The following is a 27,812-nucleotide window of genomic DNA, read 5'->3' as shown; positions in this document are numbered from 1 at the left end:
ACATAGAACCATTTTCAGTTCTTAGGGATTTCATACAGACCACTGCAAAAGCCGGAGAGAAGAATTCTACACGGCCTTGCAGATCGCCAAGGGGAGAAAATAACTCAATTTCCCATGAGCCTTAGCAGCTCTCCTCTAGACACTGCTTACCTCTCTGGACCCCTCCTCTCTCCCTTTTGAAGTCATTTCTGGTCTTCTTGAATGTAGATAAAGTCTACCTAGACTGGATCTGCATATGGATGAGGTCATACTGCATATAGAACTTCAGCTGCTGGAATGGTTGTGTCAGTGTAGTCACACTCTTTTTTTCTTTGTCCTCTCTCTCTCTCTGTCATTATCTCTCTCTCTTTCTCTCTCTCTCTCTCTCTCTCTCTCTGTCATTATCTCTCTGTCTATCTCTCTCTCTCTATCTCTCTCTCTCTCTCTGTCTGTCTATCTATCTCTCTCTGTCTGTTTATCTCTCTCTCTCTCTGTCATTATCTCTCTCTCTCTCTCTCTCTGTCCTTTTCCATCTGTCTCTGTCTCTCTGTCCCTCTGTCCCTCTGTCTCTCTGTCCCTCTGTCCCTCTGTCTCTCTGTCTGTCTCTCTGTCTCTCTCTCTCTCTCCCTCTGTTTCTCTGTCTCTCTCTCTCTCTGTCCCTCTGTCTCTCTCTCCCTCTGTCTCTCTGTCTCTCTGTCTCTCTCTGTCGCTCTGTCTCTCTGTCTCTCTGTCTCTCTGTCTCTCTGTCTCTCTGTCCCTCTGTCTCTCTGTCTTTTTCCCTCTGTCTCTGTATGTCTGTCTGTCTATCTGTCTGTCTGTCTGTATGTCTCTCTCTCTCTCTTTCTCTCTCTCTGTGTCTCTCTCTCTCTCCCTGTGGATGATGTGAGCTGGGGGATGAGTCTTGGATGAGTGTGCTGGCGTCCCTCTCTAAGTGCTTTCACAGAGCGCTGGACGTGACAAGCTGCCCTCAAATAGCTGTAATTATCTACAATCAGACGACCTGCCAGGGGCCGGCAAACAGGCTGCCTGGCTCTCACACACACACACACACACACACACACACACACACACACACAGACACACACACACACACACACAGACACACACACACACACACACACACACACACAGACACACACACACGTACACACACACACGTACCCACGTACACAGAAACAAGGGAAAGGAAGAGAGTGGCAAAGGATGAGTGAGAGAAAGAAAGAGAGAGAGACAGAGTCTGAATTAGAGACTACAGAATGAAAGATCTCTATAATGAGATGACAAACCAGACATCAGAGACTCATATGAATACCAAAGTGTTCTGCCAGGCTGCAGGGAGATAACAGTCCTGGCTCATATCTCTCTTCTCTGCTCACCCCACCTCCGCTGCCAGCCCATCACAGCCCCAAATCCTCACTCCTCATCCTGGAGCTGTTTCTCTGGGTTCTGTTTCTCTGGGTTCTGTTTCTCTGAGTTCTGTTTCTCTGTGTTCTGTTTCTCTGAGTTCTGTTTCTCTGAGTTCTGTTTCTCTGAGTTCTGGTTCTCTGAGTTCTGTTTCTCTGGGTTCTGTTTCTGTTCGGGGCGGCTGAGGAAACGTTGGTACTTATTCAGGCTAGCACACACGCACACACACACATGCAGGGTAAGCACACTCACACACACAGTTACGCACACACACACACACACACATACTTCATTAGCAGAGGTGGCAGTAGCAATATCAAAGTGAGAAGAGGAGTCTGTCAAGCAGGAAAGAGGGAGAGAAAGAGAGGCAGAGAGAGAGAGAGAGAGAGAGACAGTGACTGCCTTGATTTGTTTAATGAGAGGTGATCAAATAGGCAAGAGAAGAAGAGGAGGATGAGGAAATGAAAAGAGGAAACAAGCCGGTGATGAGAGGAGGAGAAAAGTTTGTGTGTCAGAGAGAGAAGAAAATAGTTAAACGAAAGGAGGTTGATTGCATGTCCAAAGCCTGTGTGTGTGTGTGTGCATGTGTGTGTATGTGCATGTGTGTGTGTGTGTGTGCATGTGTGTGTGCATGCATGTGTTTGCAACCTGTCCCCTCCATGTCCAGAATGAATTATTACTATAGACACACTGTGTGTCTTTGTGCAGCTCAAGAACATGTGAATAATTAAACTGTGACAACAAAGAAACAGTTCAAATATGCATGTCTGTGTGCACCAGAGAGAGGGAGGGATAGTGGAAGAGAGAGAGAGACAGACAGAGAAGGAAGGAAGGACAGACACAGTGTTTGTGTGTGTGTTTGTGGTATTGTGGGTCTCTGTATTTTTGGTCTTCTCAAAGTTGTGTGTGTGTGTTGCGTGTGAGCATATGTGTGTGTGTGGAAGAAGACAGCAAATCTCTATCCCTGCTGCTCACATCAAACACTCCAACTGATTGGAGAATACCCCATCATCTCTCTCTCATCCCCTGCTGCTCTCTCTGCACCTCCTCTGTTCCTCTCTCTCTCTCTCTCTCTCTCTCTCTCTCTCTCTCTCTCCTCTCTCTCTGTCACACACTCACACTTTGTCTCTCTCTCTCCTGCGTTCTGTCTTACGCACTAGCCGCAATCTCACAAATTATACGCATGAACATGTCCAGATTGTCAAAGCATGCAAATACATGTTAACGTATACATGCTGTACATGCAGGCATGTTTACACACAGACACAAATATCTGTCGTATCTCCAACCGCTCTCCACTCCTCTGTCTGTTATGGAGGCAAATCAGTTCATTTTTTCACCTCAACATTTTTCTCCTCAATTGTTTTGGGCTCCAATAATTTCACCTCAAAATTGTTTTTGCCTAAAGATTATTCAAACTCAAATGTTTTTGCCTCACATTTTTGGGGGTCCGATTTTCACCATTCCAGTCTGTCTCCCCACACACATGCTCACTTGAGTGACAGGTCTCATGTCGTCCAAATCAATCCCCAGCCAGTCTGAAACACTCAGATGAGCTATCGATCCTGTGAACATGGCAACAACCACACACACACATACATGCCCGCACACAAACACACACACACACACAAACATCCACATGGGCTAACACGCATGCACACATAAATGCGTACACACACACATCCACACACCCACCCCCACACACACACAGGAATATAAGACCGGGGATAATCTAAACTGCTGGATGGCGCAGTGAGAAGCACTTCCAGGAGTAGAGACTGCTGCAGCCACACTGATGAAGTGCTCCTTTATGAAGTGGGGAACGGCTTTCAAGACATGTCTGTTCAATCACTGCTCACCCCATGAGCTCTGCTTTTCAAACAATGACTGTCACCTTGTGGTTGTGACCCTGTGGTTGAGTGTGGTACTGTGTGTGTGGCTGTGGTTGTCTGTGATTGTGCATGGTTGTATCTTTGTGTGTGTGTGTGTGTGTGTGTATGTGTGAATCTGTGTGTGTGTGTTTAGCTCTGTTTGCCCAGACACAGGAGAAGACGTATGGTGTTGGTTTAAACCCTGTTCCAAATGTCATCTGTGGTGTAATCATAGAGTTCCAGTTCCCTGGTCGGTTCCTTCTCAGAAATAATCCCACCATGATCACTCTCTCTTACACACTCTCTGTCTGCCTGTCTGCCTGTCTGTCTGCCTGTCTGCCTGTCTGCCTGTCTGCCTGTCTGCTTGTCTGCTTCTCTCTCTCTCTCTCTCTCTCTCTCTCTCTCTCTCTCTCTCTCTCTCTGTCTCTGTCTCTCTCTCTCTCTCTCTGTCTCACATTGACTCTCTGTCTGTGTCTCACTCTCTGTCTATCGATCTCTCTGCCTCTCTTTCCCACACACTTACTCACACACACACACTTACTCACACACACACACACGCTCACACACACTTACTCACACACACTTACTCACACACACACTTACTCACACACACTTACTCACACACTCACACGCTCACACACACACACTCACACACACACACACTCACGCTCACACTCTTGGGAGGCATCAGGGTAGTGACAGGTCCTGGTAGGAGCAGAGTGGCCAGCAGCAGGGTAGTGACAGGTCCTGGTAGGAGCAGAGTGGCCAGCAGCAGGGAGGTGGAGAATGCTGAGAGGCCAGGCAGGTCTCCATGAATAGATGGTAATTAATACACATGGGCCCCTGGGACCACTGGACAAACCAGGCACTAATGACTGCATCAATTCTACTCTACTCAGACAGACAAAGAGACAGAGAGACAGAGAGAGAGAGAGAGAGAGAGAGAGAGAGAGAGAGAGAGAGAGAGAGAGAGAGACAGAGAGACAGAGAGAGAGAGAGAGACAGAGAGAGAGAGAGACAGAGAGAGAGAGAGAGACAGAGAGAGAGAGAGAGAGAGAGACAGAGAGAGAGAGAGAGAGACTTAGTTTTAGGCTTCTCAGGGCACTCCATCAGCACAGCCAGCTTCACTATTCCTGCCTGAGCAACAAGGCCTCCAAACATTCATCCACCACACACACACACACTCTTATGCGTACATACACACACGTACACACACACACGTACACACACACGTGCACGCACACTCACACTATCTCTTTAACTTGTTTCTTTCCAATCCTGTAAGCATTGATCTGCCCATCCTTGATTTATTCACCTCTCTCCCTTCTCTCTCTCTCTCTCTCTCTCTCTCTCTCTCTCTCTCTCTCTCTCTCTCTCTCTCTCTTTCTCTCTCTCTCTCCAACTCACTCACTGACCTCTCTCCCTCTTTCTTTCTTTCTCTCTCCCTCTCCAACTCACTCACAATATTTCCTTTGTTTTCTACTCTCTCCATCACTCACTCACTCACTCATTCACCGTCTCCTTAGTTTTTTCACTCCCTCCACATCCCTCACTAACACACACACACACACTCTCTCTCTCTCTCTCTCTCTCTCTCTCTCTCTCTCTCTTTCTCTCTCCAACTCACTCACTGACCTCTCTCCCTCTTTCTTTCTTTCTCTCTCCCTCTCCAACTCACTCACAATATTTCCTTTGTTTTCTACTCTCTCCATCACTCACTCACTCACTCATTCACCGTCTCCTTAGTTTTTTCACTCCCTCCACATCCCTCACTAACACACACACACACACACTCTCTCTCTCTCTCTCTCTCTCTCTCTCTCTCTCTCTCTCTCTCTCTCTCTCGCTCTCGCTCTCGCTCTCGCTCTCGCTCTCTCCAATTTTACGGCAATTTTCTGTTCCCTCGCCATCTATTCATGCTGTGAATAGACGGGTTGAATGTCAAACTCTGCATCATAATACAATACAATATCTTGTCTTTTGTCATTACTCTCCTCGCCTCACCCTCGCTCCCTCCCTCTTCTTTTCTTCTCCTCACCTCCCCTCATCCTCCTTTCCTCTCCTTCCTCATCTCCTCTCCCCTTTCTTTCCTCTCCTCCCCCCCACATCCTCCTTCCTCTGCCCCCCACCCTCCTCTCCTCTGTGCCACCTTCCCTCCTCCAGACCTCGTCTCCACAGACAGTTGATGGTTGATGGACACATTCTCACAGGGATGAGACATGTGACAATACTCAAGTCACCTGAAGGCTGAAGCCTGGTCACAAAGAACCCAACCACACACACACACACCCATAGACACACACACACTCTCACACCCATACACACACACCCACACTCTCACACACACACACACACACACGTTGAAGGTGTGACCCTGGAACACGTTGTCGTCGCATGAGGATATCAGAGACAGGGGGTTGAGAGGAAGGATCCATGTCAACACGTTAAGACAGTTTGCAGGACAGAAGGATGCAGTCTAATATGTCTGGCCTGGTTTGCCCTCCGACCTTACACGGTCACTGACATATCGATCACCAAGTTCTCTACTGGAAACTTCTGGAAAGCATGGGTTGGTTTTTACCGAGCCCCAGGCACACAAGGTACAATTTGAAGCCTGCGTATAAACACAGAGCTGCTGCATTATTAGGCTTTCTGACGTAACTGACGTTCTGTTCTGCTCCTGCAGAAATTCTAATTCTAATTCCGGAACTCCCCACCTCCCCTCTCCTTCCCTCCTGCTCTCCTTTATTCACCCTATCCCCTATCCTTACCTCTTCTCATTTCTTCCCTCTCCTCTCCTTCCCACTACTCCCCTCCTTCTCTCCTTATCTTCCTCTCCTCCCTTCTCCACCCTTCGCTAGTACCTAGTCCTGCTCCCTCCCTCCCTCCCTCCTGCTCCGCAGGAGACCCTGGGAGAACCGGTACACCCCTGAACAGATCTGGTTTCCCTCCCGCCTCCCCTCGGTCTTCTGGAACACAGTGGTCTGGTGACGCATGACAGCAAACAGCACAGAACTCAGGGAGGGAGGAGTGATTCATCTGCCGTCTTTATTCACAGCTCTCTCTCTCTTTCTGTGTGCGTCAGTTACCGTGACAGCCTGTTCTATCCCTCCTCTCCTTTTTTCTCCATCCCTTCATCAGACTAACCCACTTGCAGTTGGATCATTTTTCTTCAGGTTCTTTCACGGCGTCCAACTCAAGATCTTCAGTCTCCCAGGAGTGGGCCTGCTACATGGGGCTTGAGTCTGGCTGTTTAGGTCCTTCTACTGGTGTGCAGTCTTTTATATCCGTCTGGGGATATCAAAGACAGAAAAAAATGAAGAGGTGTTCTTTAGATGTACCGTAACCACACAAACCTTAACAGGTGAAACATCTGCACATCTCATGAGTGCCACTGATGCCAGGTGAAATCAGTTTTCATATAGGAGTCAGGTGGCTAAGCAGTTAGGGAATCGGGCTAGTAATCAGAAGGTTGCCGGTTCGCTTCCCGCCTTTGCAAATGACGTTGTGTCCTTGGGCAAGGCACTTCACCCTACTTGCCTCGGGGGGAATGTCCCTGTACTTACTGTAAGTCGCTCTAGATAAGAGCGTCTGCTAAATACTAAATGTAAATATAGCCGAGCTTGTTTGACACCGGAGTTCATCACAGTCATCATTCTGACCAAGTCGTCTGCTGTGATGTCGTCTTCTATGAGGTCATCTACTATGAGGTCAACTACTATGAGGTCACCATGCCCTCCAACTGAGCAGGCAGACTGCAGGGTTGATGTGGTCATACATTGTCTCCCTGAAATGGAACGCAGACAGGCAGACAGACAGACAGGCAGGCAGGCAGGCAGGCAGGCAGGCAGGCAGGCAGACACACAGGCAGACACACAGGCAGACAGACACAGACATCCCACCCTGCTCTGCATCTTCCATGTTAATGTGGAGCAGTGGAGTCCGGAGGCTGTGTTCGCTAGCCCACTTTATCACGTGTCCACAGGGGCTACTGTAGACCTTGAAATACCTCCCAAGACTTTGACACAAACTCGGAAGACTTTGACTTCATCTAAATGCAGCACAATGACACAAGGAGAGAGTGCGGTAAATAAAATAAAAAGGAAGGCAGCAGCGCTCGATTCTGATTCTTTGTGGTTAAATTAGTCTTCTTATGGGCACGGCTGCTTAGGGCAGGTTTTGGGGCGAAAGCTTGAGTAACACTGATTGCAAGGGATTTCTTAGTTAACGATAATTGGACCGAAATGTCGTCAGATAGATAGAAGCATTCCTCTCCGCTGCTGACACGAGCTTGTCCTTGGGACAAATAACCAATGAGATTTTTCTCTATTAGCTCCGTGGACTCGCTCATTAAAAGCGAACTCCAGATGTTGCCGTAATGCCAAGTGTACACCAATATACAATTATAAAATGTCCAACAGCACAAAAAACATGTTAACGGTTTAATCCAGAAGCTATTTGAAAACTGACTGATCATACACTTTGGGGATGTATTATTAAATAATAACAAAGTTGTTTAGTATACTTTTATAGGCTAGTCTATCACAGATATATAATATAATGTAATAACACCTATTGGTGTCGGCTGGTGGCAGTCTGTGCGTGTGTATATGTGTGTCATCACTGAAGGCCGCCACATATTGTTCAAACAGGAAGAGAACCGTCTAAACAAAGACATGACTCATCACACAATCCCTAACCTTCCCGCTACTCAGGCGCCCACACGCGCGCACACACACGGCCTGACCTCAACTCCCACCACTGACTGACCAAGATAATTCCCCACCGCAATTAACCCTATTTAATCACAACGCCGCTAAGAGAATATTGCCCACATTAATACCAACTCCATTGCCATGAGAAAGGTCAGTCAGATAAAAGGAAAACAGAACGAAATTCCACTGGTACTCCTTGATGCGCAACACTTACCTGTTGGAGTGGACACCAGCATCCGACAGCCTTGAAGCTCATCCATGGCTGACATCTGGTGCCCGAGCGCCATCTGCTGGTGAAGGACGCAAAGCCAAATTCAAGACGTTAGACGGACATTTCTGAACATTGAATTTTTGATAAGATTTTTATAAAAAATGTTGACATTGGAAAAAAATCTTATTTCAATTTTAAAGAGGTGAATTCAAAACCAACACATTTGGTGGTGTTTAAATGTCAATTGTAAGTATTCAATGCCTTTTAAAATTAAAACCATTATGTCACTGATTTGCTTGTTTAGTTCTTCTCTAGGCAGCCATGTCACTTGACATTCAATACAGGTTTTAATGATGTGTTGTTGGCTGATTGAATGAGGTGTGCTTGTAATAGGAGGGAGCCTGGCCACAAACAACACAACAATACACCCCCACCACCCTTTCCGTTTTTGTCTCTCTCTCTCTGCCCCACACTACCATCCCTCCCTCCCCCTCCTCCTCTCTCTCTCTGCCCCACACGTACCCTCTCCCCTCTACTCCCTCTCCTCTCCCTGTCAGCTGGCAGCGGGGGCGTGTCACACTGTCGGCCCGTCCTGCCCCCCCCCTCCCCTCCCCCTCCCCTCCCCTCTCTGACGCTCTGATGCTTTTTCTTTTTTCCCCTCCCTCCTCCAGCACCTGTGTCTGGTTGTCAGGTCAGTCAGAAGGTGACCAAGCCGCCTGCCAGTCCCGATCTTGAACAAGGGCTCTGGACAGAGGCCCCCGACTCTGCCAGGGGGACCCCACATGTCGCACCAGGTAGGACCCGCGTCCGTGGGGTCAAGGGTGACGGGCAATCTTGCTTTCGCCGTGGTCAGGGTGGCACCTCTCTCTCTCTCTGGCTGGCTGGTTTTATGTTTGTCCGCCTGTACTGAAGATGAGTGTGGTCTCTATTTTTAGGGCTGTTATGAGATTAGCTGAAGGTTTGATCAGATACCTCAGCAGTGCTGTGTATTAGGGCGACCTGGGTGAAGTGGAGGACTGTGTCTGTTTGTTCCCACACACCAAGGTCGTTGGGTTATGTAATTTCACCTCCGTGATCGCGTGTCGGTCAAAAAAATGACAGTGGGATTAACTTTACAACCCGTGTATACTGTGGATTGAGAGGTGGAATGTGTTACGAAATTAGTTTGCGAACCATTTGACATTATATTACAGTAACTGTTATTGGCTGTTTAAAATTGCATGCGTTAGCAGCTAGCTAACATAGTGGCTCTAAAAATACAACTAATCCATCGGTTTGACCGTGTCCTTACCCAGAATAAATAACTACCCTCCTCCTCTTTCTCTTCCTCCTCCCTCTCAATTATCACCCCTTCCTCCCTCCCCCTATCCCTCTATAACTACCCTCCCTCTCTCTCTCTTTCCCTCCCCCTCAGGAAAGGGATGGAGGAGAGCTTTGAGACGTTTGAGGAAGAACTATGGCCCCCAAGACCAGAAGCTCCGCCTAAAAAGCCTTTCAGACACATCCAGAGAGAAGGTACACACACACACACACAACCAGATACACACACAAACAGATACACACACACACACACACAAACAGATACACACACACAACCAGATACACACACACAGATACACAAACAACCAGATACACATGCACGCACACATTCACACATTTCTAATTTTTAACAGTCACATGTCCTCACCCAGCAACACAAAAGCTTCCATCCAGCAGGCTTGCTATGTGAACAGTGGAGGACACTGGTCTAAATTTATGTCAGCAAGGCTGAACCATGCGGATGCAGCATACCTCCACACTGTCACCGCTGAAATAGGACCCTAGCTCAGAGAAACACTGATAACTCACCTCACACAGTGGTCCTTCTGGTGGGGAGGGGGGGGGTAGAGGGAGGGGGGAGGGGGTTGCCGTGCAACTGAACACATTCATTTTCTCTATCATTCTCTGGAGGAGGATAACCTTTCACACCTTAACACATAATCTTTGCTTTGGCACGCACACACACGCACACAGCAAAGCAATTTTCTGATCTCTCCCCCGCTCTCCTTCCAGATATGTATGCTGCCAGGAAAATGAAAGAGGTTTGTTTATTTCAGATAATTGCATCCTTCATCTCACTTGAAAATATCTGCTGAAGGACATGTTTGCCAGCTGGTATTTCCCAGATCTGTAAACTCTTTGTTTTCCAATAGGAGAGCCCTCCACCAACCACACAGATCCCCCAGACTGTACCCAGACAGACCAGTAACCCCCCCACCAGAAGTAGTGAGTCAGCCACACACACACACACCCCTCCCACATCATTCTCTCTCTCTCTCTCTCTCTTCTCTCTCTTCTCTCTCTTCTCTCTCTCTCTCTCAACTGTCAAAACAACTTTAGACCGACCATTGCCCTCTGTCCCTTTCTCTCTGTCTCCCTTTCTCAGTGTCCCTGCGGAAGTCTCTGTCCATTCAGAACCTGAGCCAGATCGACACCCCCTGGGAAAACGTCACCCTCAACCGCTGCCTGTTTGTGGCCATCTCCATCCTGGTGCTCACCTCTGGCCTCCAGAGGCTGCACGGTACACACACACACACTCACCTAGATACTGCATGCAGCAGTCTAGACACAAATGGCCATAGTTGTAGTCAGAGAAGCTCCACTTTGTGGTGGAGAATCAAGTGTGACCTGAGAGCTCTGGTGTCCTGCAGAGGTGGTGCGTGGTCGACGCGGAGCGGAGGAGGAGGAGGTGGAGGATGCGGGGCTGGCGGTCAGGCGCTCTGCCCTGAGGAACAGAGCACCTCCTGAGGTAGGACACGAGAGAATCTTCTAGAGAATCACAGAAGTGTCTGAGGTGGTGCAGTTCACTGGCATGTTACAAATTAGCTTTTTTTTAAGAAAAGGAAGGTTTGGAAGACCGATGTGTTTTTCACAGACGAGTCTTTATATTTTGAAACACCAAAAAAAGTGACACCGAAATACAATAACTGAAATAGAAAACAAATAAACAGAGAAAGGTCAATTAAGAAAAAATCAATCCTAGATTCCTCCATGACCACTTCCTGTTTCCTGTTCTGCAGCCAGAGCCGCCCCTCTGGGAGGTGCTGTTGTCATGGCTGCCAGACCTCAGCGATGACGACAACAGCGGGGGCGCCAAGAGCGCTCGCTCCAAGAGAGGGGGGGCTGAGAACCCCCGCCGACGGCGACAGAGGAACAGACCGGCCCCCGAGAAGAGTCTCACCAGAGAGGGGGGGGGCCGGCTGGCAGAGAGAAGAGCCAAGAGAGAGAGGGATGAGGACACTACAGCCAAGAAGAAAGGAAAACGAGCCAAACTAAGAGAAGAAGAGGAGGAGGAAGAAGAGGTTGTGATACCCAAGAAGAAGAAATCCAAAACCGGTAAATCGTGAGGATCTGACATGGTGAACAGAAAGCTTTCTCTCAATCTTAAGGAAGTTTAGAGGTAGTTATCGCTACAGAGAGTAGTTAGCTATGTTCCTCACCAGAGGACGGTGTTCTGCAGTCCTCTCCAGATCCAGGGCTGTGATTGGTTCAGTCAGGAACATTTGACTGATAAACCAATCCTGACAGCTCTCCTTGTCTGCTTCTTGTTGCATTGATCCACCTGTTTTATAAAGGTTTTTTGTTTATTTTTGCTCAGATTACACTGTGAAGACAACAGCTATGCTATTCATCGTGGTATTGATTATTTCGAAGAGGGTCTCAGATAGGATATATGTGAAGTTATTTGATGAATTAATACTTGAAACATCTGCACTGATTCTGCTACACTAACCACCAGACATGAATAAAGCTGAAAGTGAGTGTGAAGCCATTAAGAGCCGTTTGTATTTTAACAAACCACAGAAGACAGGACATTTCTCCAAATATTTTTTTCCAATCAATATTTAATTACAAAACAAAGGAATCTTAAAAGATGAGCTTCTGGTAATATTACAGTTGAAAAGTATGTCTTCTTAGTAAAACAACAACAACGTAAAACCGCCTTTTCACCAGTATAAAAAAACTGAAAATTGACCCAGATGAACAACTGTAGAAAAATGCCCAGGAGCATCCAGAGTTTGGAGACACTGCAGTGGACAGCCGGCAGGCAGGGAGCCAGCCAGGCTGGCAACCAGCCAGGCAACCAGCCAGGCAGCCAGCCAGGCAGCCAGCCAGGCAGCCAGCCGGGCAACCAGCCAGGCAGCCAGCCGGGCAACCAGCAAGCCAACCAGGCAGCCAGCCAACCCTCTGCAGCAGCACAAAAACGGAGGGGACAATCACAGTCCTCCACCGAGGGAGGGGGGCCAGGGAGGGGGGCAGGGGCCAGGGTGGGGGGCGGGTGCGGAGGGGCAAGGGTGGAGCAGTCGATGGATCAGTTGTTATGAGGCATCCCGTGTCCATCAGAGGGGAGGGGGGGCCTCATCATGGGGGGCATGGGCATCTGGTGGTGCATCTGGGGTCCCCCAGGGGTGCCCGGGGGCAGGGGGGGCATGTGCATCCCTCCTGGGGGAGGGGGGGGCATGGGCTCATTGGGGGGGCGGGAGCCCATGCCGCTCATGAGGGGAGGTGGGCGCTTCACCCCCATGGGGGGCACAGGGCCACTGGATGGGGGGAGGGATTTCTCCATCTTGAAGTGGAACTGGAGGAAGAACTGGGGGGGAGGAGAGGGGGAGAGAGAGAAGGGGAGGACAGGGGGAGAGAGAAGGAGTTTTTAACAATGCACAGGTGCACAGCAGCCATCATCTCCACCACAGACAGATGTCAGTAGTTAAAACACCGCCCAAGAAAAGGGAGGGTGGTTGTAGTCCAACTCCCAACAGGAAGTGATGCGTTTCACATGCCCGGCTGCGGTGGGCATAGATATATATAAAGACTAGATGTCTTATGGCGGAGTCTAGAACGTCCGCACATGGCAGCCATCTTGCTACAGTCAACTCGCTCACCCATAACATTGTGCTGATGCTCCATGTACTTTTTAAATGACCATAACTTGCTCAATTTTCTGCATACTTATGAATAATAATAAAAATAAAAATACAATTATAACATAATAATTAAGTATGCAGTGGCATAACGACATCTCTGACGTTGATAAAAAACCAAACCGTTTAAAAATCGGTTGAAAATTTAGCAAGTTATGGTCATTAAAAAAGTACATGTAGCATCAACACAATGTTATGGGTGAGCGAGTTGACTGTAGCAAGATGGCCACCATGTGCGGACGTTCGACTCTGTTGTCCGGCAACGTGGACGAGACATCTACCCTTATATATATATATATACATATATATATATATATGTATATGGCGGTGGGTACCTGTTTGGTTTCCCTGTTCCAGTGAGTCCAGAAGCGAGACTCTGCTTTGTCGATCTCTCTGCTGGGCACCTGCACAAACACGAGCATGAAGACAGCACACATGCCATCAGTATAGACGCCATGTTGAAAAACCACGTCAACAGTAGATATAATGTATGACTATCGGCCATCTTGAATATGCATGCTAGTTACTGGATCTTCTGCAGGGGCTATTGTGTTGCTTGTGTGTGGACACACACACACACACTCATGGACACACACATACACACACACACACACACACACACACACACACACTTACGGACACAGAAACACACACACACCTTAAATGCGATGGTCTCGTAGGGCTCAGCGGCCAGCAGCAGGTACTGCCAGCGACGATCCGGGGGCTCAATGCGCTGCTCGTAAGCAGACATGAAGCGATGCCTGGGGCCGATGCCCTCCGCGATCTCAGGGTAGTCAATCTGGGGGAGAGATAGAGATTGGTTTATTTTAGCAGTTAGAGCATTTGATTGCAGATCAAGATGTCTCTGGTACAAAAGGTTGGTTTAGGTGCAGTTCTAGTGGCATTGCTTGTGAAAAGGGCTATACAAAGACAGTTTTATTTGATTCTCCCCATCGTCGTGATGGATAAAAGCGTCTGATAAAAGAACACATAATGTAATGTTATAGCTTAAAGGACTTGAGTCCATCTTTCTCAATGAGATGAGGTGGATATTGTGGGCATACTGCTTCCTGTATGTATGTACGTATGTGCTGACGGTGTTGTATTCAAACTGACCTGGAACAGCAAAGACTGCTGGCCAGTCTCTGGGTCTCTCTGTTTGGTCACTGTTGAGAGAGAGAGAGAGAGAGAGAGAGAGAGAGAGAGAGAGAGAGAGAGAGAGAGAGAGAGAGAGAGAGAGGGTGGGTGAGAGACAGTGTCAGTGAGAGAGTGTGGGTGAGAGACAGAGGGAGGGATAAAGATAGGAAGAGAAAAAAAGAAAGGAAGAAAAAAAGAGGAAGGAATGAGGTAGTGGAGAGGGGGGTAGGAGAAAGCGAGGGGGAGAGGCAGAAAGAAAAAGAAAGGGGAGAAAAGGGAGAGAGAAAGAGGGAGAAGAGAAAGAGACAACATCAGTTTAGTTCCATATTCTAATGAATGAACGACACCGAGTACGTTTCAACAGAGCTACAAAATGTCCCATTGGAAATGACTAGCTAGCTGGTTAAAGCTAGCTAAGGAATACATGTACCCCTACCTTTGTATCCAGGGCGACCGATCTTAACAAACTTCCGGACCTCGACCTTAACCTTTTCGGGCGCCGGCTGCGCAGGCGCTTCTTTAGCTTCCTTGGCTGCTCTCCTCGCTCTGGTCGCGAGTTAAACAGAAACACAGGGTCACCACGGTCAGCATGATCACGTGAGAGGATGTATCACGATATAAATAAAAAAGCAAGGTCGTTAGAAACGGCCAAATCACAATTCTTTGATGACAAATGGTACGCCAAGATATAGATTATGTACTTACAAGTTGGTCTGATGCTTCTTTCCCTGTGTATGGGCTAGATAACTTCCCTGTAAGAGAAAAAGGGGGGGGGGGGGGGGGGAATTAGTATTTTGAAGCTGAAATCAGTGGTACTCGCAACAACGAGGGACCCATTTAGGAAGAGGACATGCAAAGAACTTTACCTCATTGTTGTGAAGTGTCAAACACAATTTGCACTCGTACGAGCCAAGATGATTTTTCATGAAGTAGGGGTCCTTGTTGATGTCTATGGTCTCGAGCGCAAGCTGCCGTAGCCGCTCACGCCGGTCGCGGTTGCTTTCCGAGGAAGACGCGACTCCACCGCTCCCCGTCTTGCCCCCTGCTCGATGTTGGAAATCCATCTTTGCTTGTTGACGGGCCCAATCACACGGTTAACTGGACCACAACACCACCTCTGTTTGGACCTCTTTTCGCCCTGTTGAAACAATCCGAACGTTTGCAATATGCCAGGAATTGTTCACACTCGCGGATGAATGAATTTAGCCAGCCAAATAGCACTGTAACCTATATGCAACAGTAAATTAAGACACGCTTTCTACTTGCAAGATAGTTGCAAGCATCAACGGAGCTCATCTGCACAATAAAGAGTAGATGAAATAAAGTAATTTTATCAACGAGCCTACATTCCAGCCTTTGAATAGTTTGCTATAATCACAATTGGATTGCTACCTGTTCGGCTAGCACATTTCGGCTAGCTTGCTAATGCTACCGGCTGGGTAAATCCTTTGTCACAGTGGACATATTAAACAGCTAGTTGACGATAAGTTGGCCGTGTCGACATATACAAGTTATTCAATCGTACTGGAGGAATGAAACATAGTACATTTATTGATAATAATTCGATAAATACTCACAAACAATTCCACGAAAGACACGCCGCTACAACGTAAACACAAATGTTCCTGCGCATGCGTGACCACATTCGTCTACTTCCGGGTTTGAATAACTTTATTGAAAGCCTACAATATTACTTCTTTTTTTTTCAGGCGTTTTATCTGTCCACTGTATAATTAACGGCTCAACTGTTTACGAAACACGATCAACTTAGAAATCATCTAACTATATTGCTGATTGTCTAAAGAATAGGCAAAACTTTTTCTTATTTCTTTTAACCAATCTTCAGCTGGCCACCGTACTGTAGTAGCCTACGGAAGCCGACAAGTATATTTTATGACTGAGGAGTGTCTATTTTTTGCGGGAGCGTAGAGTGGAAAACCTCGACCCCGTTGTGCTTCCTTGACCGCTGCTATGAACAGCCGCAGTCCGACGCATATCAACAAGCTTGACTAGAAGCTATTTTGGAAAGTGATCACATTAACTAGGTCTAGGCGCCGATTACTATCAACTCTGTGAACTAGAGCTAGCTAGTATGCTAGGTAACCTTATGGCAATGGAAAAAGCACTAACCAGCTAGCTAGTCAAATACTCATCTGTCAACAATTGTGCTGCGTCAGTACTGTATAGCCTCAGGATGCGTTACAACGAGAAGGAGCTTGTGTCGTTGAGCCGACAACCTTCAGAAAGGGCTGCAGAGTTGGGGATGAGAGGACCGAAGAAAGGAGATGGTACGTTTATGCGGGAATTATACCTGCATCGGTAGTAGTCTATTTGTAGCAGTCTCACTGGCGCTCTTATAGTAATATTAAATGTTGTGGATATCCACATTTGTTATTGTGCTTCGGGTCAACGTTGTTGCACGGTCACTGTGTCAAACGTCAAATTATCTCAGGATGTATTTTCTCCTATGAAAGGTATGTTGTATGTGCCATACGTCTTCTTCACGTTATCTGTGAATTTATAGTTGTAAAGAGAAGACTGGTGAAGCTCGTGGTCAATTTTCTCTTCTACTTCCGTACCGATGAGGAAGAGGTAAGAAGGGCCGATTGTCCTGCCGCTGTCAGCTTCCCAGCATGCTGTGGATCTCTAGTCACTGAGGTGGAAACAAGACTGTGGTCTTTATGTCCTTGACAGCCTGTGGGAGCCCTGCTGCTGGAACAGTGTCGTGTGGAAAGAGAGGACAGTCAAACCTTTTCTATTGGTGAGCCTGTGATAATATGTCTCCCGTTCTGTCACTGAGCTGTGAAAGAAGCAGTTTTTCCAATTATTCCAAACTCAAAGTATGACGGTGCATTTCTGTAATAAGTGCCTGAAACGGCAGTTATCCTGTATCACATTCTGCTGACGTAAAGTAAACGTAGGAATGAGGAAGCATTCAACTTGTGCGCAGAGCAGCAGTAGGACATCTCAAGACTCGACTAGTTTATATGTTACTTGATAGAAGCATGTTGTTTGTTTAGGGTTTATGTCACACAAGTACAGCTTAAGCTGTAGAGCGAGCAGTGATTCAAGGGGTTGAGGCTAGCACAGTGAGTACTGGTGAATTGAACAGTATCCCCTCTAATTCCTTCTTGAATACAGCACTTTTTAATGTTGTAAATACGTGGAACCTTTCTTTTCCCAGTCTTCCTAGACGAGGCAGAGAGGAAGTACCTGTTTGAGTGTGACTCCCAGGAACAGTGTCAGGAGTGGACAGACTCCATCATCCAGGCCAGGTAAGGCCACAAACTGCTGCTCTGAAATTACAAGTAGAAAATGTCACCTAGTGGGAATGAAATGTCCTTTTTGTGTGTTTAAAAGCTCTGATGTGAGTCAGGTGGCTGAGCGGTTAGGGAATCGGGCTATTAATCAGAAGGTTGCCAGTTCGATTCCCGGCCGTGCCAAATGACCTGTGTCCTTGGGCAAGGCACTTCACCCTACTTGCCTCGGGGGAATGTCCCTTTACTTACTGTAAGTCGTTCTGGATAAGAGCGTCTGCTAAATGTAAATGATGTCTGTTTTCTCAATGCTTCCAGTTACGAGTTCATGAGGAAGAACCTGATCTTCTACCGCACAGAAATCCACCGTCTGACCGGCAAGGTGACGCCCCTTCCCCCTGTTCTCTCTGACCCCCCAGCACCCACACCGTCACAGCGACCACGTGACACCCTATGGAACCAGATCGTTTGGTTTCCTCTCCATGAGCTGTCTGTCCTGTTTCACTCAAACTTAAGAGTCCTCCCATCTCCAGCCAACCAGCTTTGCTCTTCTTTTCTCCTCTCCCCTTGCAGGATCCCCTGGAGCAGTATGGGATATCGGACGAGACTCGCTTCCAGGTCAGCAGTCGTCAACAGCTCATGCCTAAAGACACTTAAAGATGTAGGTCAGCCAGCTAGCTCCTTCACCGCAGCCTACCCGGATCCCCCCTCACCCCCAGTCCCTTACCGCCCCTCCTCCACCTGCCAGCCGGCCCGGTCCCAGTCTCATTACTCTGGGCAGCTTTTTCCACCAGCTTCACCCATATGCAATCGTCCGGATCAACCTGATCAACACTTGTCCTGAAAGCCTCACTTTTCCTCGCTTCCCTCAAACAACCCATGGTCAAGCTGCTCACTCATCTCACCAACCTCCTTCCTCGGACTTCCTCTCCCTCACTTCCTTTTCCCCACACAGCCATGTCCTGCTACAGTAAGCATCTCGTAGGCTCCGTGTCAGCCTACCTGCCTACCGACCTCTATATGGTTCTGTAGCTCTCAACTGTCAGCATGTCAAGATGTGTCTGTTGTATTGTTATTGTTTGAGTTGTGGTCAGTAGTTTGTTGTTAGGGTATACTACAAATTCCCTCTCCCTCTCTCTTTCTCTTTCTCGCTCTCTCTCGATCTCTACCCTATACTTTCTCTCAACCCTCTCCTGTCATTTCATACCTGGGTTTATCTGGGTTATGTACTGTAAATAAGAACCTATAACTGAAAACATGTTGTTTTATATTAGTCTCCACTCAGACATGCTGTATTCTGGACAATGTGACAACTATGTTAACTAAGTGTCATCGTTCAAAGGGCTGGGGAGCTGAAGGTTGTTTTGCCACAGTAATAACATTTATCCTTATACTTGATCCATCTTTCAAACAGATCTGATCCTTTTTTTGTTTTGTGTGAGGTTCTGGTGTCTGTTGTAAGCTGTTTGGACTGTGAGCCGGTGATTGGGATGTGATAGCTGAGGTCAGTGCCTACTTAGAGAAGAGGCTTGTAAGCCAACACTTTTTTAGGCAATACCACTTCCACTCTTGAATCTCATTTCCTGTAAATGTTTTGTTTAGACACTTTTTCTGAATCAAGTTGTCCCTAAAAAACCATTTAACAACTCTTATTTAGTTTGAACAACTTGTCAGCGGTTCTTTAAATTAGCGCAATCCCCAGACCATGTTGTTGATATAGTAACTATAGTATAATTGTGGCACTTGATAGTGGTTTGTTAGTAGCAACTCATTTATCATAAATTAAGTATGTACAAATGGCCAAATGACATGGTCAACAAATGCACTCATTACTACCTATCAAATGATGAGGGTGATATTTGAACTATAGTTATGCCATGTAGCACTTTGATTTTTAATGAGAGACGAATTGAGAGCAGAATTGATATTGAAAGCAGCAATAACATCCTTTTCTCTATGTCTTTCATTTGAGCCTATCCTTCTCTCAGTCCTGTAACACTGTGTTCTACAACACTGTAACAAAGGATGACTTTGATTTTGGGTCTTCAGAATGTTTTCTTCAGCGGAATATTAGTTAAACAACGCTTATACTTTGAATGTTTCTCTTTGAGTTTTATTTTTGTATTATAGTATGATATTGGCACATCAAGTGTGTTTCATTTGAATAAACTTCTTACTTCAAGTAGGAATACGTACATTTCACTGTCATGCAATGTTATCAGTCTGTGAATCCTGTCCAATTTTTACTTTTGATTTCCAATAAAATAAAGAGATGAAAGTCAAGGCTGGAGAACATTGTTATTAAAGGTGATCTTAATGTTTGAAACTCAGTCATACTTGAACTCTATGGGTGTGTGTGTGTGTGAGAGAGAGAGTTAGAGTGAAAGCATGTTTTACATTGCAAATGTCAGTGTTAATGACATTGATTACTGCTGCTCCTTCTGTATACTTCTCTGTAACACACACCCTGTTAAATTATTGACTCATTTGATAGTTTAATAGTCAACTCTCATTTGTTTTCGGTCAGTATTGACTCGAGATAATACTGATAAGGATGTGCCAGTCCCTGTGAGATTGAGTAAATTGGACCCCAGGTCATTGTGACCCAAAGGTATTGTGTTAGTATTTATTAAGACAATGGGACTGCTAATTCAGTTTGGAGAAATAGGCTACATTGTTAATCCAGAGACTTTTTCAATGGTCTGGGAGAATCTTGTGTAGATCATAACAGTCATCCGAGGTACCGAGTATGATATCCGTATCTCAGACACACTCATTTGACGTCAAATATTCTCTATGGACGTAAACCTCAAATACATTTTGTGAAGAATTCTTTAAATGATAGTTCATTTGATTGAGTTTGATTAGATAGTATGAAGAGCGGTCTGCCAATAAATTACAAAGGAAGAAGAATCGCATTCGCAGTTACTCAACGTTCCCCTGACAACGCAAAATGTATGATTCAAAAAATGTGACGTCACCTTCACGTTCCCATGTTGCTTTGCGATTCGCTCTAGTCGAGCGTCGGATGAAAACATCCAAACCTCGGCTCGACTGGAGAATAAAGAAACATATTTCCTGACAGAAATTTCAACCAACCTTCATAATCATCTGACTGCACATATCGGAGGGGATTTAGCTCTGCACGGTAGGTTACGATGCATAATCGTGATGTGCTAAACAAATCGTATGTGTTTTGCATACACAATGTAACCTAGCTAATGCTAGCTAGCGAATGCTAGCTCGTTATAATAAGATAGCCGCTAGCGCTCAGAAGGCTAGTACTGTAGCTTTTACTGGTGAATGAAATGACAGGGCTCGGTCTAGTTGCTGGAACGGGAGGGTTCCACCGAACGTTAAGTTAGCCTGGCAAACGAAACAATTTGTAGCCTACTATTGTAAGAAAGTATGTACGTTGAAATTAGATTGCTACAGTAGTGTCGTACGGCGCCATTGATAACCGCTGACTTCTGTTCGCTAGGTAGAAAACCATAACTGTATACGTTAATTAGTTCTCTCCAGACAATTGTCTGAACTTGACGCGATCTAGGCTCGTTAGCTAGCAACAAGCTACATTTGACTTTGTATCAGTCAGGTTCATACTAATTTGCTATTTGCTAGCTAAATTAACTATCCAAATATCTGTATGTTCCAGCAAGTTGCTTTAGTAACTAAACAGTGGTAGTGTTTGTGTTCAGAGACTAATGTTGACCGCATCAATCCACTTAGTCTAATTATTTGAGCTTACCGTAGCCTAACTAGCTCAATCTCTGATAAATGTAAAACTAGATATCTAGCTGTCTCAATCAGAACTTCGTCTGACAGTGTCAAAATCAATTTAAAAAACACTTCAGACATCATAGATATTAGCGATTCATGCGGAGGAGGAGATAAACCGTAATTTCAAGGATGAGGAATTTTGAGGAATTCACCTTTTGGGATGTAACGAAATATACATGATTTATTGAATTGAATTTAATGGATTTTACATTTTTTCCTATAAAAACAGACTTACCCGGCACTGAACTTTATAATACTGTAGGAATAGGCACTTTGATTCTTTGCTTATCTGCTGCACTTATCAGCCTTACATGAACTTTCTTCACTTCACTATAGATATAAGCGTTTACCAAATGAATCCATGTTTTGTCTCGGTCCGTCTCCCCAGACATGGACCAGGATTACGAGTGTCGGCTGCTAAGGCAGATCAACATTCAGAACGAGAACGCCAGTCCCATAGTAAGTAGACTGGTCCTGTCTCTCCTCTGTCTGTCTGTCTCTCCCTCTCTCTCTCTCTCTCTCTCTCTCTCTCTCTGAGACTGTCTGTCCACCTCTCTCCCCCAAAGTACCACAGTAACTAAACTCGAGTCAGGTGGCTGGTTAGGGAATCGGGCTGGTAATCAAAAGGTTGCAGGTTTGATTCCCCGCCATGCCTAAATGACGTTGTGTCCTTGGGCAAGGCACTTCACCCTACCCCCCTCGGGAGAATGTCCCTGTACTTACTCTAAGTCTCTCTGGATAAGAGCGTCTGCTAAATGACTAAATGTAAACTGATGCTGTATCTACACACTCCCAGTGAGTCTTTCTCCTGGCGTGGATACACCACTTGTTCCTGTTTTGTGTGGGACCGTTGAGAGTTGTGTTTGGATGTGTGCGTGCTGGACCAGATTAGCTTGGCAGTGGTGTGATTACTCCTGGGGGAGGGATGCTGTTTGAACTGCTGTTTGGGGAGGGAGTGTCTCGACCCGTGAGACACGTGATCCAACAATGTCAGCCCGACCTATTAGGCTCCTCTTGTTTACCTTAGCAGTTACACCCCGTCATGCTCTTATCTCTGTGGAAACATCCAAGCTAACCCCTCCCTCCCTCCCCCCTCCACCGTGTAGAAGGCCATCGAGGCAGTGCGGGCCCTGACACCCACCAACTCGCCGCTGTCGTCTCCCAGCAAACATGGCGACCGCTTCATCCCCTCCCGCGCCGGGGCCAACTGGAGCGTCAACTTCCACCGCATCAACGTGAGTCCCAGTCTACCTACCTGTGTGTGTCTACATACCTACCTACCTGTCTACCTACCTGTGTGTGTGTCTGCCTTCCTGCCTATGTGTGTGTGTGTTATAACAGTCTCTGATCACTGCGTTGATGTGTCTGCATCTCAGGAGAACGAGAAGTCTCACAACCAGAACAGGAAGACCAAGGATGGAACTACAGACAGCAGTAAAGGTGAGCAGGCAGGCTGCCCTGTCTGTCTCTCTCTGTTCTGTGTCTGTCTGTCTGTTTGCCTGTCTGTGTCTGTCTGCCTGTCTGTCTCTCTCTGTTCTGTCTGCCTGTCTGTCTCTCTCTGTTCTGTGTCTGTCTGCCCGTCTGTCTCTCTCTGCCTGTTCTGTCGTTTGAACTGAAGGTGTCTCTCCCCTCTCTCTGTCCTCCCTCCTCTCTAACCTCCTCCTCTTCCTCCTGGTAGCTGATGGGCTGGCCTACTCGGCCCTGCTGAAGAACGAGCTGCTGGGAGCGGGTATAGAGAAGGTCCAGGACCCCCAGTCTGAGGATCGCCGCCTGCAGCCCTCCACCCCCGCGAAGAGGAGCCTGTTCAGCGTACGCACCCTGCTGTTATACACCCTGCTGTTATACACCCTGCTGTTATACACCCTGCTGTTATACATCTTGCTGTTAAACAGGCTGTTCTTATACAGGCTCACTGTGTATTGGATTTTTTGGGTGACATTTCTTTATCTCTCTGTGTGTGTGTGCAGTATTCTGTCAGTGCGAAGCGCTCTCTCCCTGAGGATGGTAACACAGTGTCACCATACTCCCTCTCTCCTGTCAGCAGTAACAGGTGAGCACTCACACACACACACGCACACACGCCACAGACACACATTTACACTCACACACACACCATAGACACACACACTCTCCCCTCTCTCTGTCTCGCTAATTCCCCCCCCCCCCCCTCACAGCCAGAAGCTACTGCGGTCGCCACGGAAGCCGACCCGTAAGATCTCCAAGATCCCGTTCAAGGTGCTGGACGCCCCGGAGCTGCAGGACGACTTCTACCTGAACCTGGTGGACTGGTCCTCCCTGAATGTGCTCAGCGTGGGCCTGGGCACCTGTGTCTACCTGTGGAGCGCATGCACCAGCCAGGTGAGGGGGGGGAGGGGGGCGTGGGGGGGGGGGGGGGGGCGGAGAGAGGGTGCTTGGAGTTTATCTGGCTTTGATCACATTGAGATTGTTTTTTCCTCCTCCTTTGTCCATGCCCTTTTCCTCTCGCTCCCCCTCTCTGTCTCTCTCTATCTCTCTCTGTCTCTCCCCCTCTCTCTCTGTCTCTCTCTATCTCTCTCTCTCTCTGTCTCTCTCCCCCCAGGTGACTCGTCTGTGTGATCTCTCAGTAGAGGGGGACTCTGTGACATCAGTTGGCTGGTCAGAGAGGGTGAGTGTCATCATCTTGGAAATGTCAGCTCTGCCGCGTGTGTGTGTGTGTGTGTGATCATGCTCACCCGCGCTGTGTTACAGGGGAACCTGGTTGCCGTGGGAACTCACAAGGGTTTCGTTCAGATCTGGGATGCTGCTGCAGGGAAGAAGCTCTCCGTACTGGAGGGACACACAGCCAGAGTGGGTGAGTCTGGGGGAGGAGTCTGGGGGAGGGGAGGAGTCTGGGAGAGGGAAGGGGGGGAGTCTGGGGGAGGGGGTGATGGGGGGGGGGGGGGGGGTATAATGACCAATGTGTTGTAATGAAGCCCCAGCTTGTGGTTCTGTGCACTGTCCAGAAGGACCATGTCGTCCTCTTTAACTCCCCTCCTCCCGTCTCCAGGGGCGTTGGCGTGGAACGCTGACCAGCTGTCGTCGGGCAGCCGTGACAGAGTGATCCTGCAGAGGGACATCCGGGCCCCGCCCCTCCAGTCGGAACGCCGTCTCCAAGGACACAGACAGGAAGTGTGCGGCCTCAAGTGGAGCACCGACCACCAGCTCCTGGCGTCCGGGGGCAACGACAACAAGGTACTCACACACACACACACACTCAGAAACACACATTTGAACACACACAAACGTGTACATGCACACACTCTTATGAACACAGTTATTCAACCACCACTTGTGTTTCTATTCTCTCTCTTAAAGTGTCATGACCTCTGTTCTCTTCTCCTCCCCCCCCTCCCTCCTCCCTCCTCCCCCCAGCTCCTGGTGTGGAACCACTCCAGTGTCCTCCCGGTGCAGCAGTACACGGAGCACCTGGCGGCGGTGAAGGCCATCGCCTGGTCTCCTCACCAGCACGGCCTGCTGGCGTCCGGCGGGGGCACGGCCGACCGCTGCATCCGCTTCTGGAACACCCTGACGGGCCAGCCCCTGCAGAGCACCGACACGGGCTCCCAGGTCTGCAACCTGGCCTGGTCCAAGCACACCAACGAGCTGGTGAGAGGAGAGGGGAGGGGAGGAGGAGTGGGAGGAGGATGTATAATAAAACACGAATAACGATGACCATTGATTGAACTTTTGCGTGAACCCAGCCCGTCTCGTACTGCAGTTTGACAGTGATGACACAGACCTTAGTAGCGCTGTACCTAACCCCCTCTGTCCCCCCAGGTGAGCACCCACGGTTACTCCCAGAACCAGATCCTGGTGTGGAAGTACCCCTCCCTCACCCAGGTGGCCAAGCTGACCGGACACTCCTACAGAGTGCTCTACCTGGTGGGTGTGTGTGTGCGTGTAGAAAATGATCATGCACGATGAGGTGCTTGTTGCAAGCTGATTAGAAAAGGTTCTAATGTGTGTGTGTGTGTGTGTGTGTGTGTGTGTGTGTGTGTGTGTGTGTGTGTGTGTGTAGGCCATGTCCCCTGACGGAGAGGCCATAGTGACGGGGGCGGGCGACGAGACGTTGCGGTTCTGGAACGTCTTCAGCAAGATGAGGTCGACCAAGGTATCCATGACTACGGCCTTTTGGATAACTGATGCTCCCTAACCGTCTAGTGTTGTACAGAACTGTCTAGTGTTTGTTCCCCACCAATCCCCCTAACCCCATGTCTGCTCTCTCCTTCCTCCCCAGGAGTCTGTGTCGGTTCTGAACCTCTTCACCCGGATTCGGTAGCCTGGGCGGGCTGGAGGATTACAGGGGTGGAGTCAGCAGAAGCCCAGGTGGAGCTCGCCACTACGTCTGTCCACTGGGAGACCCCTCTCGAACACAAGCCTCCACCCCTCTCTCCTCCGACCTCGCCAGCCACACCCCTGGGTGGGTTGCTGTCGGCTGTGTCTCGATCTGTGTGGAGAGGATTGAGACCCACCCCTGCATGATCAGACCTGACTGGAGCTGGGCTGCAGCCAGGACTGGAGGGAGGGGCCAAGTAGCTGTTGATCATGTTTAGTTTGATGGTGATGAGGAGAGGGGTGGGGGGTGGTAACTAAAACTAGAGATATCACTGCTGATGGCATGACCACGCCCCCTCACGATATCATTGGTGCTTTTCCCAGAAACAGGAAGAAGAGGTGCATTCTGGGCTGTCCCTCAAGTGATTCTTTGTTGTTTACAGACTGTGCACACCTGCCAAATATAGAGCTTGTCGTCTTTGCTCCTTTTAGTTTTTTTTTTGTTGAATGTTTTTTTTAATTTATTTTCTCTTTTTTTTATATACATTATCGTCATGCTTGTGTGACGTTTGCCGACAGTTGATCCTGGGTGGAGTTTAATCTGTGTGCGTTCGACTTGTTTGTCAGACTTTAGTTGTGTGTGTGTGTGTACGTAGCGTTGTGTTTCTGCCTGCCTTAAAGAAGTCACTGATCCTGAAAGTCAAAGGTCTTTATATGCTTTCAGTTTGTTTTTGAATAATGGAAATAATCTGAGCTTCGATTTGAGGGAAGTCTAGTTTCAGTTTGAGAGCTGGTTGACTCTTAAAAAGATGGTAGCATGCCATTTTTACCTGTTCCAGACTCGTCTAATTTGTTCACCAGGGTAAACCCATTTTTAAGTTGATTTGAAGTATGATGATGATGTGGCAGTATTTACTGGACAATCTTTCCGTTAAAATCATAACAGATAAACCCCAGTTCATCACTAAACTAAATGGTGGTTTTAAAACAACAGGATTTGCCTCATAATGAACAGAACAAGTATTGGAATATTCATGTTTGGCAGTTAATCGTTATTTTATATTTTTAACAAATATGCAGATCCCCCACATCCCGCCTAAAAAACTGATAAAATACGATGTTGAATTGATGTTTTAATTTAGAGAAGAGTAAATGCATCAGTCGAAGATGTTTGTGGACTAGCGACCGTTTGGCACGACATGTACCATCACCGTTGAGACACTGTCTGGAATTTGGTTACACGGTGGAAACATTGGCACTTCTCTGCTGTTTAATTGAATGTCTTAATCCAAAACTCCCAAAAGGCCAGACGATGACCCTTGAGTTTTTTTATATATATAAAGTTTTTTTTTGCCATGACGGAGAGAGAGAAGAAGAAAGATGTGGCCTATTATTATTTCTTAATTTTTGCTACTTAGGGATCGTCTTCATTCTTCGTTTTAAGTTTCTTCGTGTTTGGATGTGGAGTTTGACTGGACTGTAGGGCGCCATCTTTGAGTGAGTACTATTTATTGAAGCTGTGTGTGCACGTGCATGTGTGTTCCGAGGGACGGCTCAGCATGTTGTGTTTGTACTCATTCTTGTACGTCGCTAGGAGGTGAGGAAAAAAAAAAATACTGCTGCCAACACGAAACACCTAAAGAATGTTATGAAGATTAAGAATTATTTCTGTATGGAGTGAAACTAAGTGATGATAATAATAAAATAAAAAAGAGAAAATAAATCGCGTGTCGTTGCTCCGCTCAGACAGCAGAGGGCGCCGCTGCCTTGTTTTAGCGAGGCCCAGGTCAGAACCATCCCAGGTCACAGGAGGTATTTCTGGGTCTATCCTCAGCGGTGGAAACGCTTAACTGGGGGATCGGGTGGGAAGATGGAGGTAGCAGTGTTCTGTAAAGTAGGTCATCATCCAGAATAGCGACTTAACCCCACAATAAATCACTTCAATAAGTCAAATTACGCTGAATTCTTTTAAAAACATAACTACAGAAGCAAATCAGTGACATTGTTTTGAATTGTAAAAGGCATTGAATACTTAATATTAAAATTTTAACACCAGCGAATTTGTTGGTTTTGAATTTACCTCTTTAAATGTAGCTGCCTGCAGCTATGCACCTGGATGAGAGGCCAGAGGAGAGAGGTCTGCAGTTGGACCCTTGGAAGAGGTGAATTAAAGAGGTGAATTAAAAACCAACAAATTCGGTGGT

The 27,812-nt window shown here is 47.4% G+C and overlaps 4 protein-coding genes across 6 annotated transcripts; 3 read left to right on the top strand and 1 right to left on the bottom strand.

The window, feature by feature from the left end:
- The first annotated feature begins 8,883 nt into the window (after nucleotides 1-8,883).
- On the top strand, nucleotides 8,884-11,991 carry LOC136959181 (junctional sarcoplasmic reticulum protein 1). Its single transcript, XM_067253443.1, has 7 exons — nucleotides 8,884-8,974; nucleotides 9,595-9,695; nucleotides 10,233-10,261; nucleotides 10,373-10,445; nucleotides 10,606-10,740; nucleotides 10,871-10,968; nucleotides 11,240-11,991. Exons 2-7 carry the CDS (start codon nucleotides 9,602-9,604, stop codon nucleotides 11,564-11,566), a joined length of 756 nt encoding a protein of 251 aa, XP_067109544.1. The 5' UTR covers nucleotides 8,884-8,974; nucleotides 9,595-9,601; the 3' UTR covers nucleotides 11,567-11,991.
- A 53-nt stretch (nucleotides 11,992-12,044) lies between these two features.
- sf3a2 (splicing factor 3a, subunit 2) lies at nucleotides 12,045-17,023 on the bottom strand. Of its 3 annotated transcripts, none has more exons than XM_067253439.1 (8): nucleotides 16,858-17,023; nucleotides 15,145-15,416; nucleotides 14,984-15,030; nucleotides 14,715-14,824; nucleotides 14,258-14,307; nucleotides 13,800-13,940; nucleotides 13,477-13,545; nucleotides 12,045-12,810 (listed from the first exon to the last, which is right to left on the bottom strand). In XM_067253439.1, exons 2-8 carry the CDS (start codon nucleotides 15,340-15,342, stop codon nucleotides 12,532-12,534), a joined length of 894 nt encoding a protein of 297 aa, XP_067109540.1. In that variant the 5' UTR covers nucleotides 15,343-15,416; nucleotides 16,858-17,023; the 3' UTR covers nucleotides 12,045-12,531. The 3 variants fall into 3 exon arrangements, with proteins under 3 accessions (XP_067109540.1, XP_067109539.1, XP_067109541.1); XM_067253438.1 differs by lacking the exon at nucleotides 16,858-17,023 and adding an exon at nucleotides 15,856-15,914; XM_067253440.1 differs by lacking the exon at nucleotides 16,858-17,023 and adding an exon at nucleotides 15,671-15,714.
- Nucleotides 16,009-19,820, top strand: plekhj1 (pleckstrin homology domain containing, family J member 1). Its single transcript, XM_067253441.1, has 6 exons — nucleotides 16,009-16,566; nucleotides 16,803-16,870; nucleotides 16,973-17,039; nucleotides 17,463-17,553; nucleotides 17,854-17,917; nucleotides 18,109-19,820. The coding sequence occupies exons 1-6, from the start codon at nucleotides 16,473-16,475 to the stop codon at nucleotides 18,190-18,192; spliced, it is 468 nt and encodes a 155-aa protein (XP_067109542.1). The 5' UTR covers nucleotides 16,009-16,472; the 3' UTR covers nucleotides 18,193-19,820.
- A 748-nt stretch (nucleotides 19,821-20,568) lies between these two features.
- Nucleotides 20,569-27,601, top strand: LOC136958693 (fizzy-related protein homolog). The gene is made up of 14 exons (XM_067252763.1): nucleotides 20,569-20,683; nucleotides 21,704-21,774; nucleotides 22,422-22,550; nucleotides 22,692-22,755; nucleotides 22,994-23,124; nucleotides 23,283-23,365; nucleotides 23,490-23,673; nucleotides 23,894-23,959; nucleotides 24,043-24,145; nucleotides 24,341-24,525; nucleotides 24,706-24,939; nucleotides 25,111-25,215; nucleotides 25,352-25,444; nucleotides 25,571-27,601. The coding sequence occupies exons 2-14, from the start codon at nucleotides 21,706-21,708 to the stop codon at nucleotides 25,610-25,612; spliced, it is 1,488 nt and encodes a 495-aa protein (XP_067108864.1). The 5' UTR covers nucleotides 20,569-20,683; nucleotides 21,704-21,705; the 3' UTR covers nucleotides 25,613-27,601.
- Nucleotides 27,602-27,812: the final 211 nt, after the last annotated feature.

This window comes from Osmerus mordax, chromosome 16 (assembly GCF_038355195.1).
Source record: "Osmerus mordax isolate fOsmMor3 chromosome 16, fOsmMor3.pri, whole genome shotgun sequence".
NCBI classification, from domain to species: Eukaryota; Metazoa; Chordata; class Actinopteri; order Osmeriformes; family Osmeridae; genus Osmerus; species Osmerus mordax.
The sequence above is the reverse complement of the archived record's forward strand: the minus strand, read 5'-3'. Positions and strand labels throughout refer to the sequence as shown.

Coding starts and splice junctions, on each gene's coding strand:
- LOC136959181 (XM_067253443.1), top strand. CDS start 9,602: ATGGAGGAGAGCTTTGAGACGTTTGAGGAAGAACTATGGCCCCCAAGA. Junction 10,446..10,605: donor TAACCCCCCCACCAGAAGTA/GTGAGTCAGCCA, acceptor TCCCTTTCTCAG/TGTCCCTGCGGAAGTCTCTG. Junction 10,741..10,870: donor TGGCCTCCAGAGGCTGCACG/GTACACACACAC, acceptor GGTGTCCTGCAG/AGGTGGTGCGTGGTCGACGC.
- sf3a2 (XM_067253439.1), bottom strand. CDS start 15,342: ATGGATTTCCAACATCGAGCAGGGGGCAAGACGGGGAGCGGTGGAGTC. Junction 14,308..14,714: donor CGGTCGCCCTGGATACAAAG/GTAGGGGTACAT, acceptor CTCTCTCAACAG/TGACCAAACAGAGAGACCCA. Junction 12,811..13,476: donor GGAACAGGGAAACCAAACAG/GTACCCACCGCC, acceptor CCTCCCCCCCAG/TTCTTCCTCCAGTTCCACTT.
- plekhj1 (XM_067253441.1), top strand. CDS start 16,473: ATGCGTTACAACGAGAAGGAGCTTGTGTCGTTGAGCCGACAACCTTCA. Junction 16,567..16,802: donor AGGACCGAAGAAAGGAGATG/GTACGTTTATGC, acceptor GTGAATTTATAG/TTGTAAAGAGAAGACTGGTG. Junction 17,918..18,108: donor TCCACCGTCTGACCGGCAAG/GTGACGCCCCTT, acceptor CTCCCCTTGCAG/GATCCCCTGGAGCAGTATGG.
- LOC136958693 (XM_067252763.1), top strand. CDS start 21,706: ATGGACCAGGATTACGAGTGTCGGCTGCTAAGGCAGATCAACATTCAG. Junction 24,146..24,340: donor GGGACACACAGCCAGAGTGG/GTGAGTCTGGGG, acceptor TCCCGTCTCCAG/GGGCGTTGGCGTGGAACGCT. Junction 24,526..24,705: donor CCGGGGGCAACGACAACAAG/GTACTCACACAC, acceptor TCCTCCCCCCAG/CTCCTGGTGTGGAACCACTC.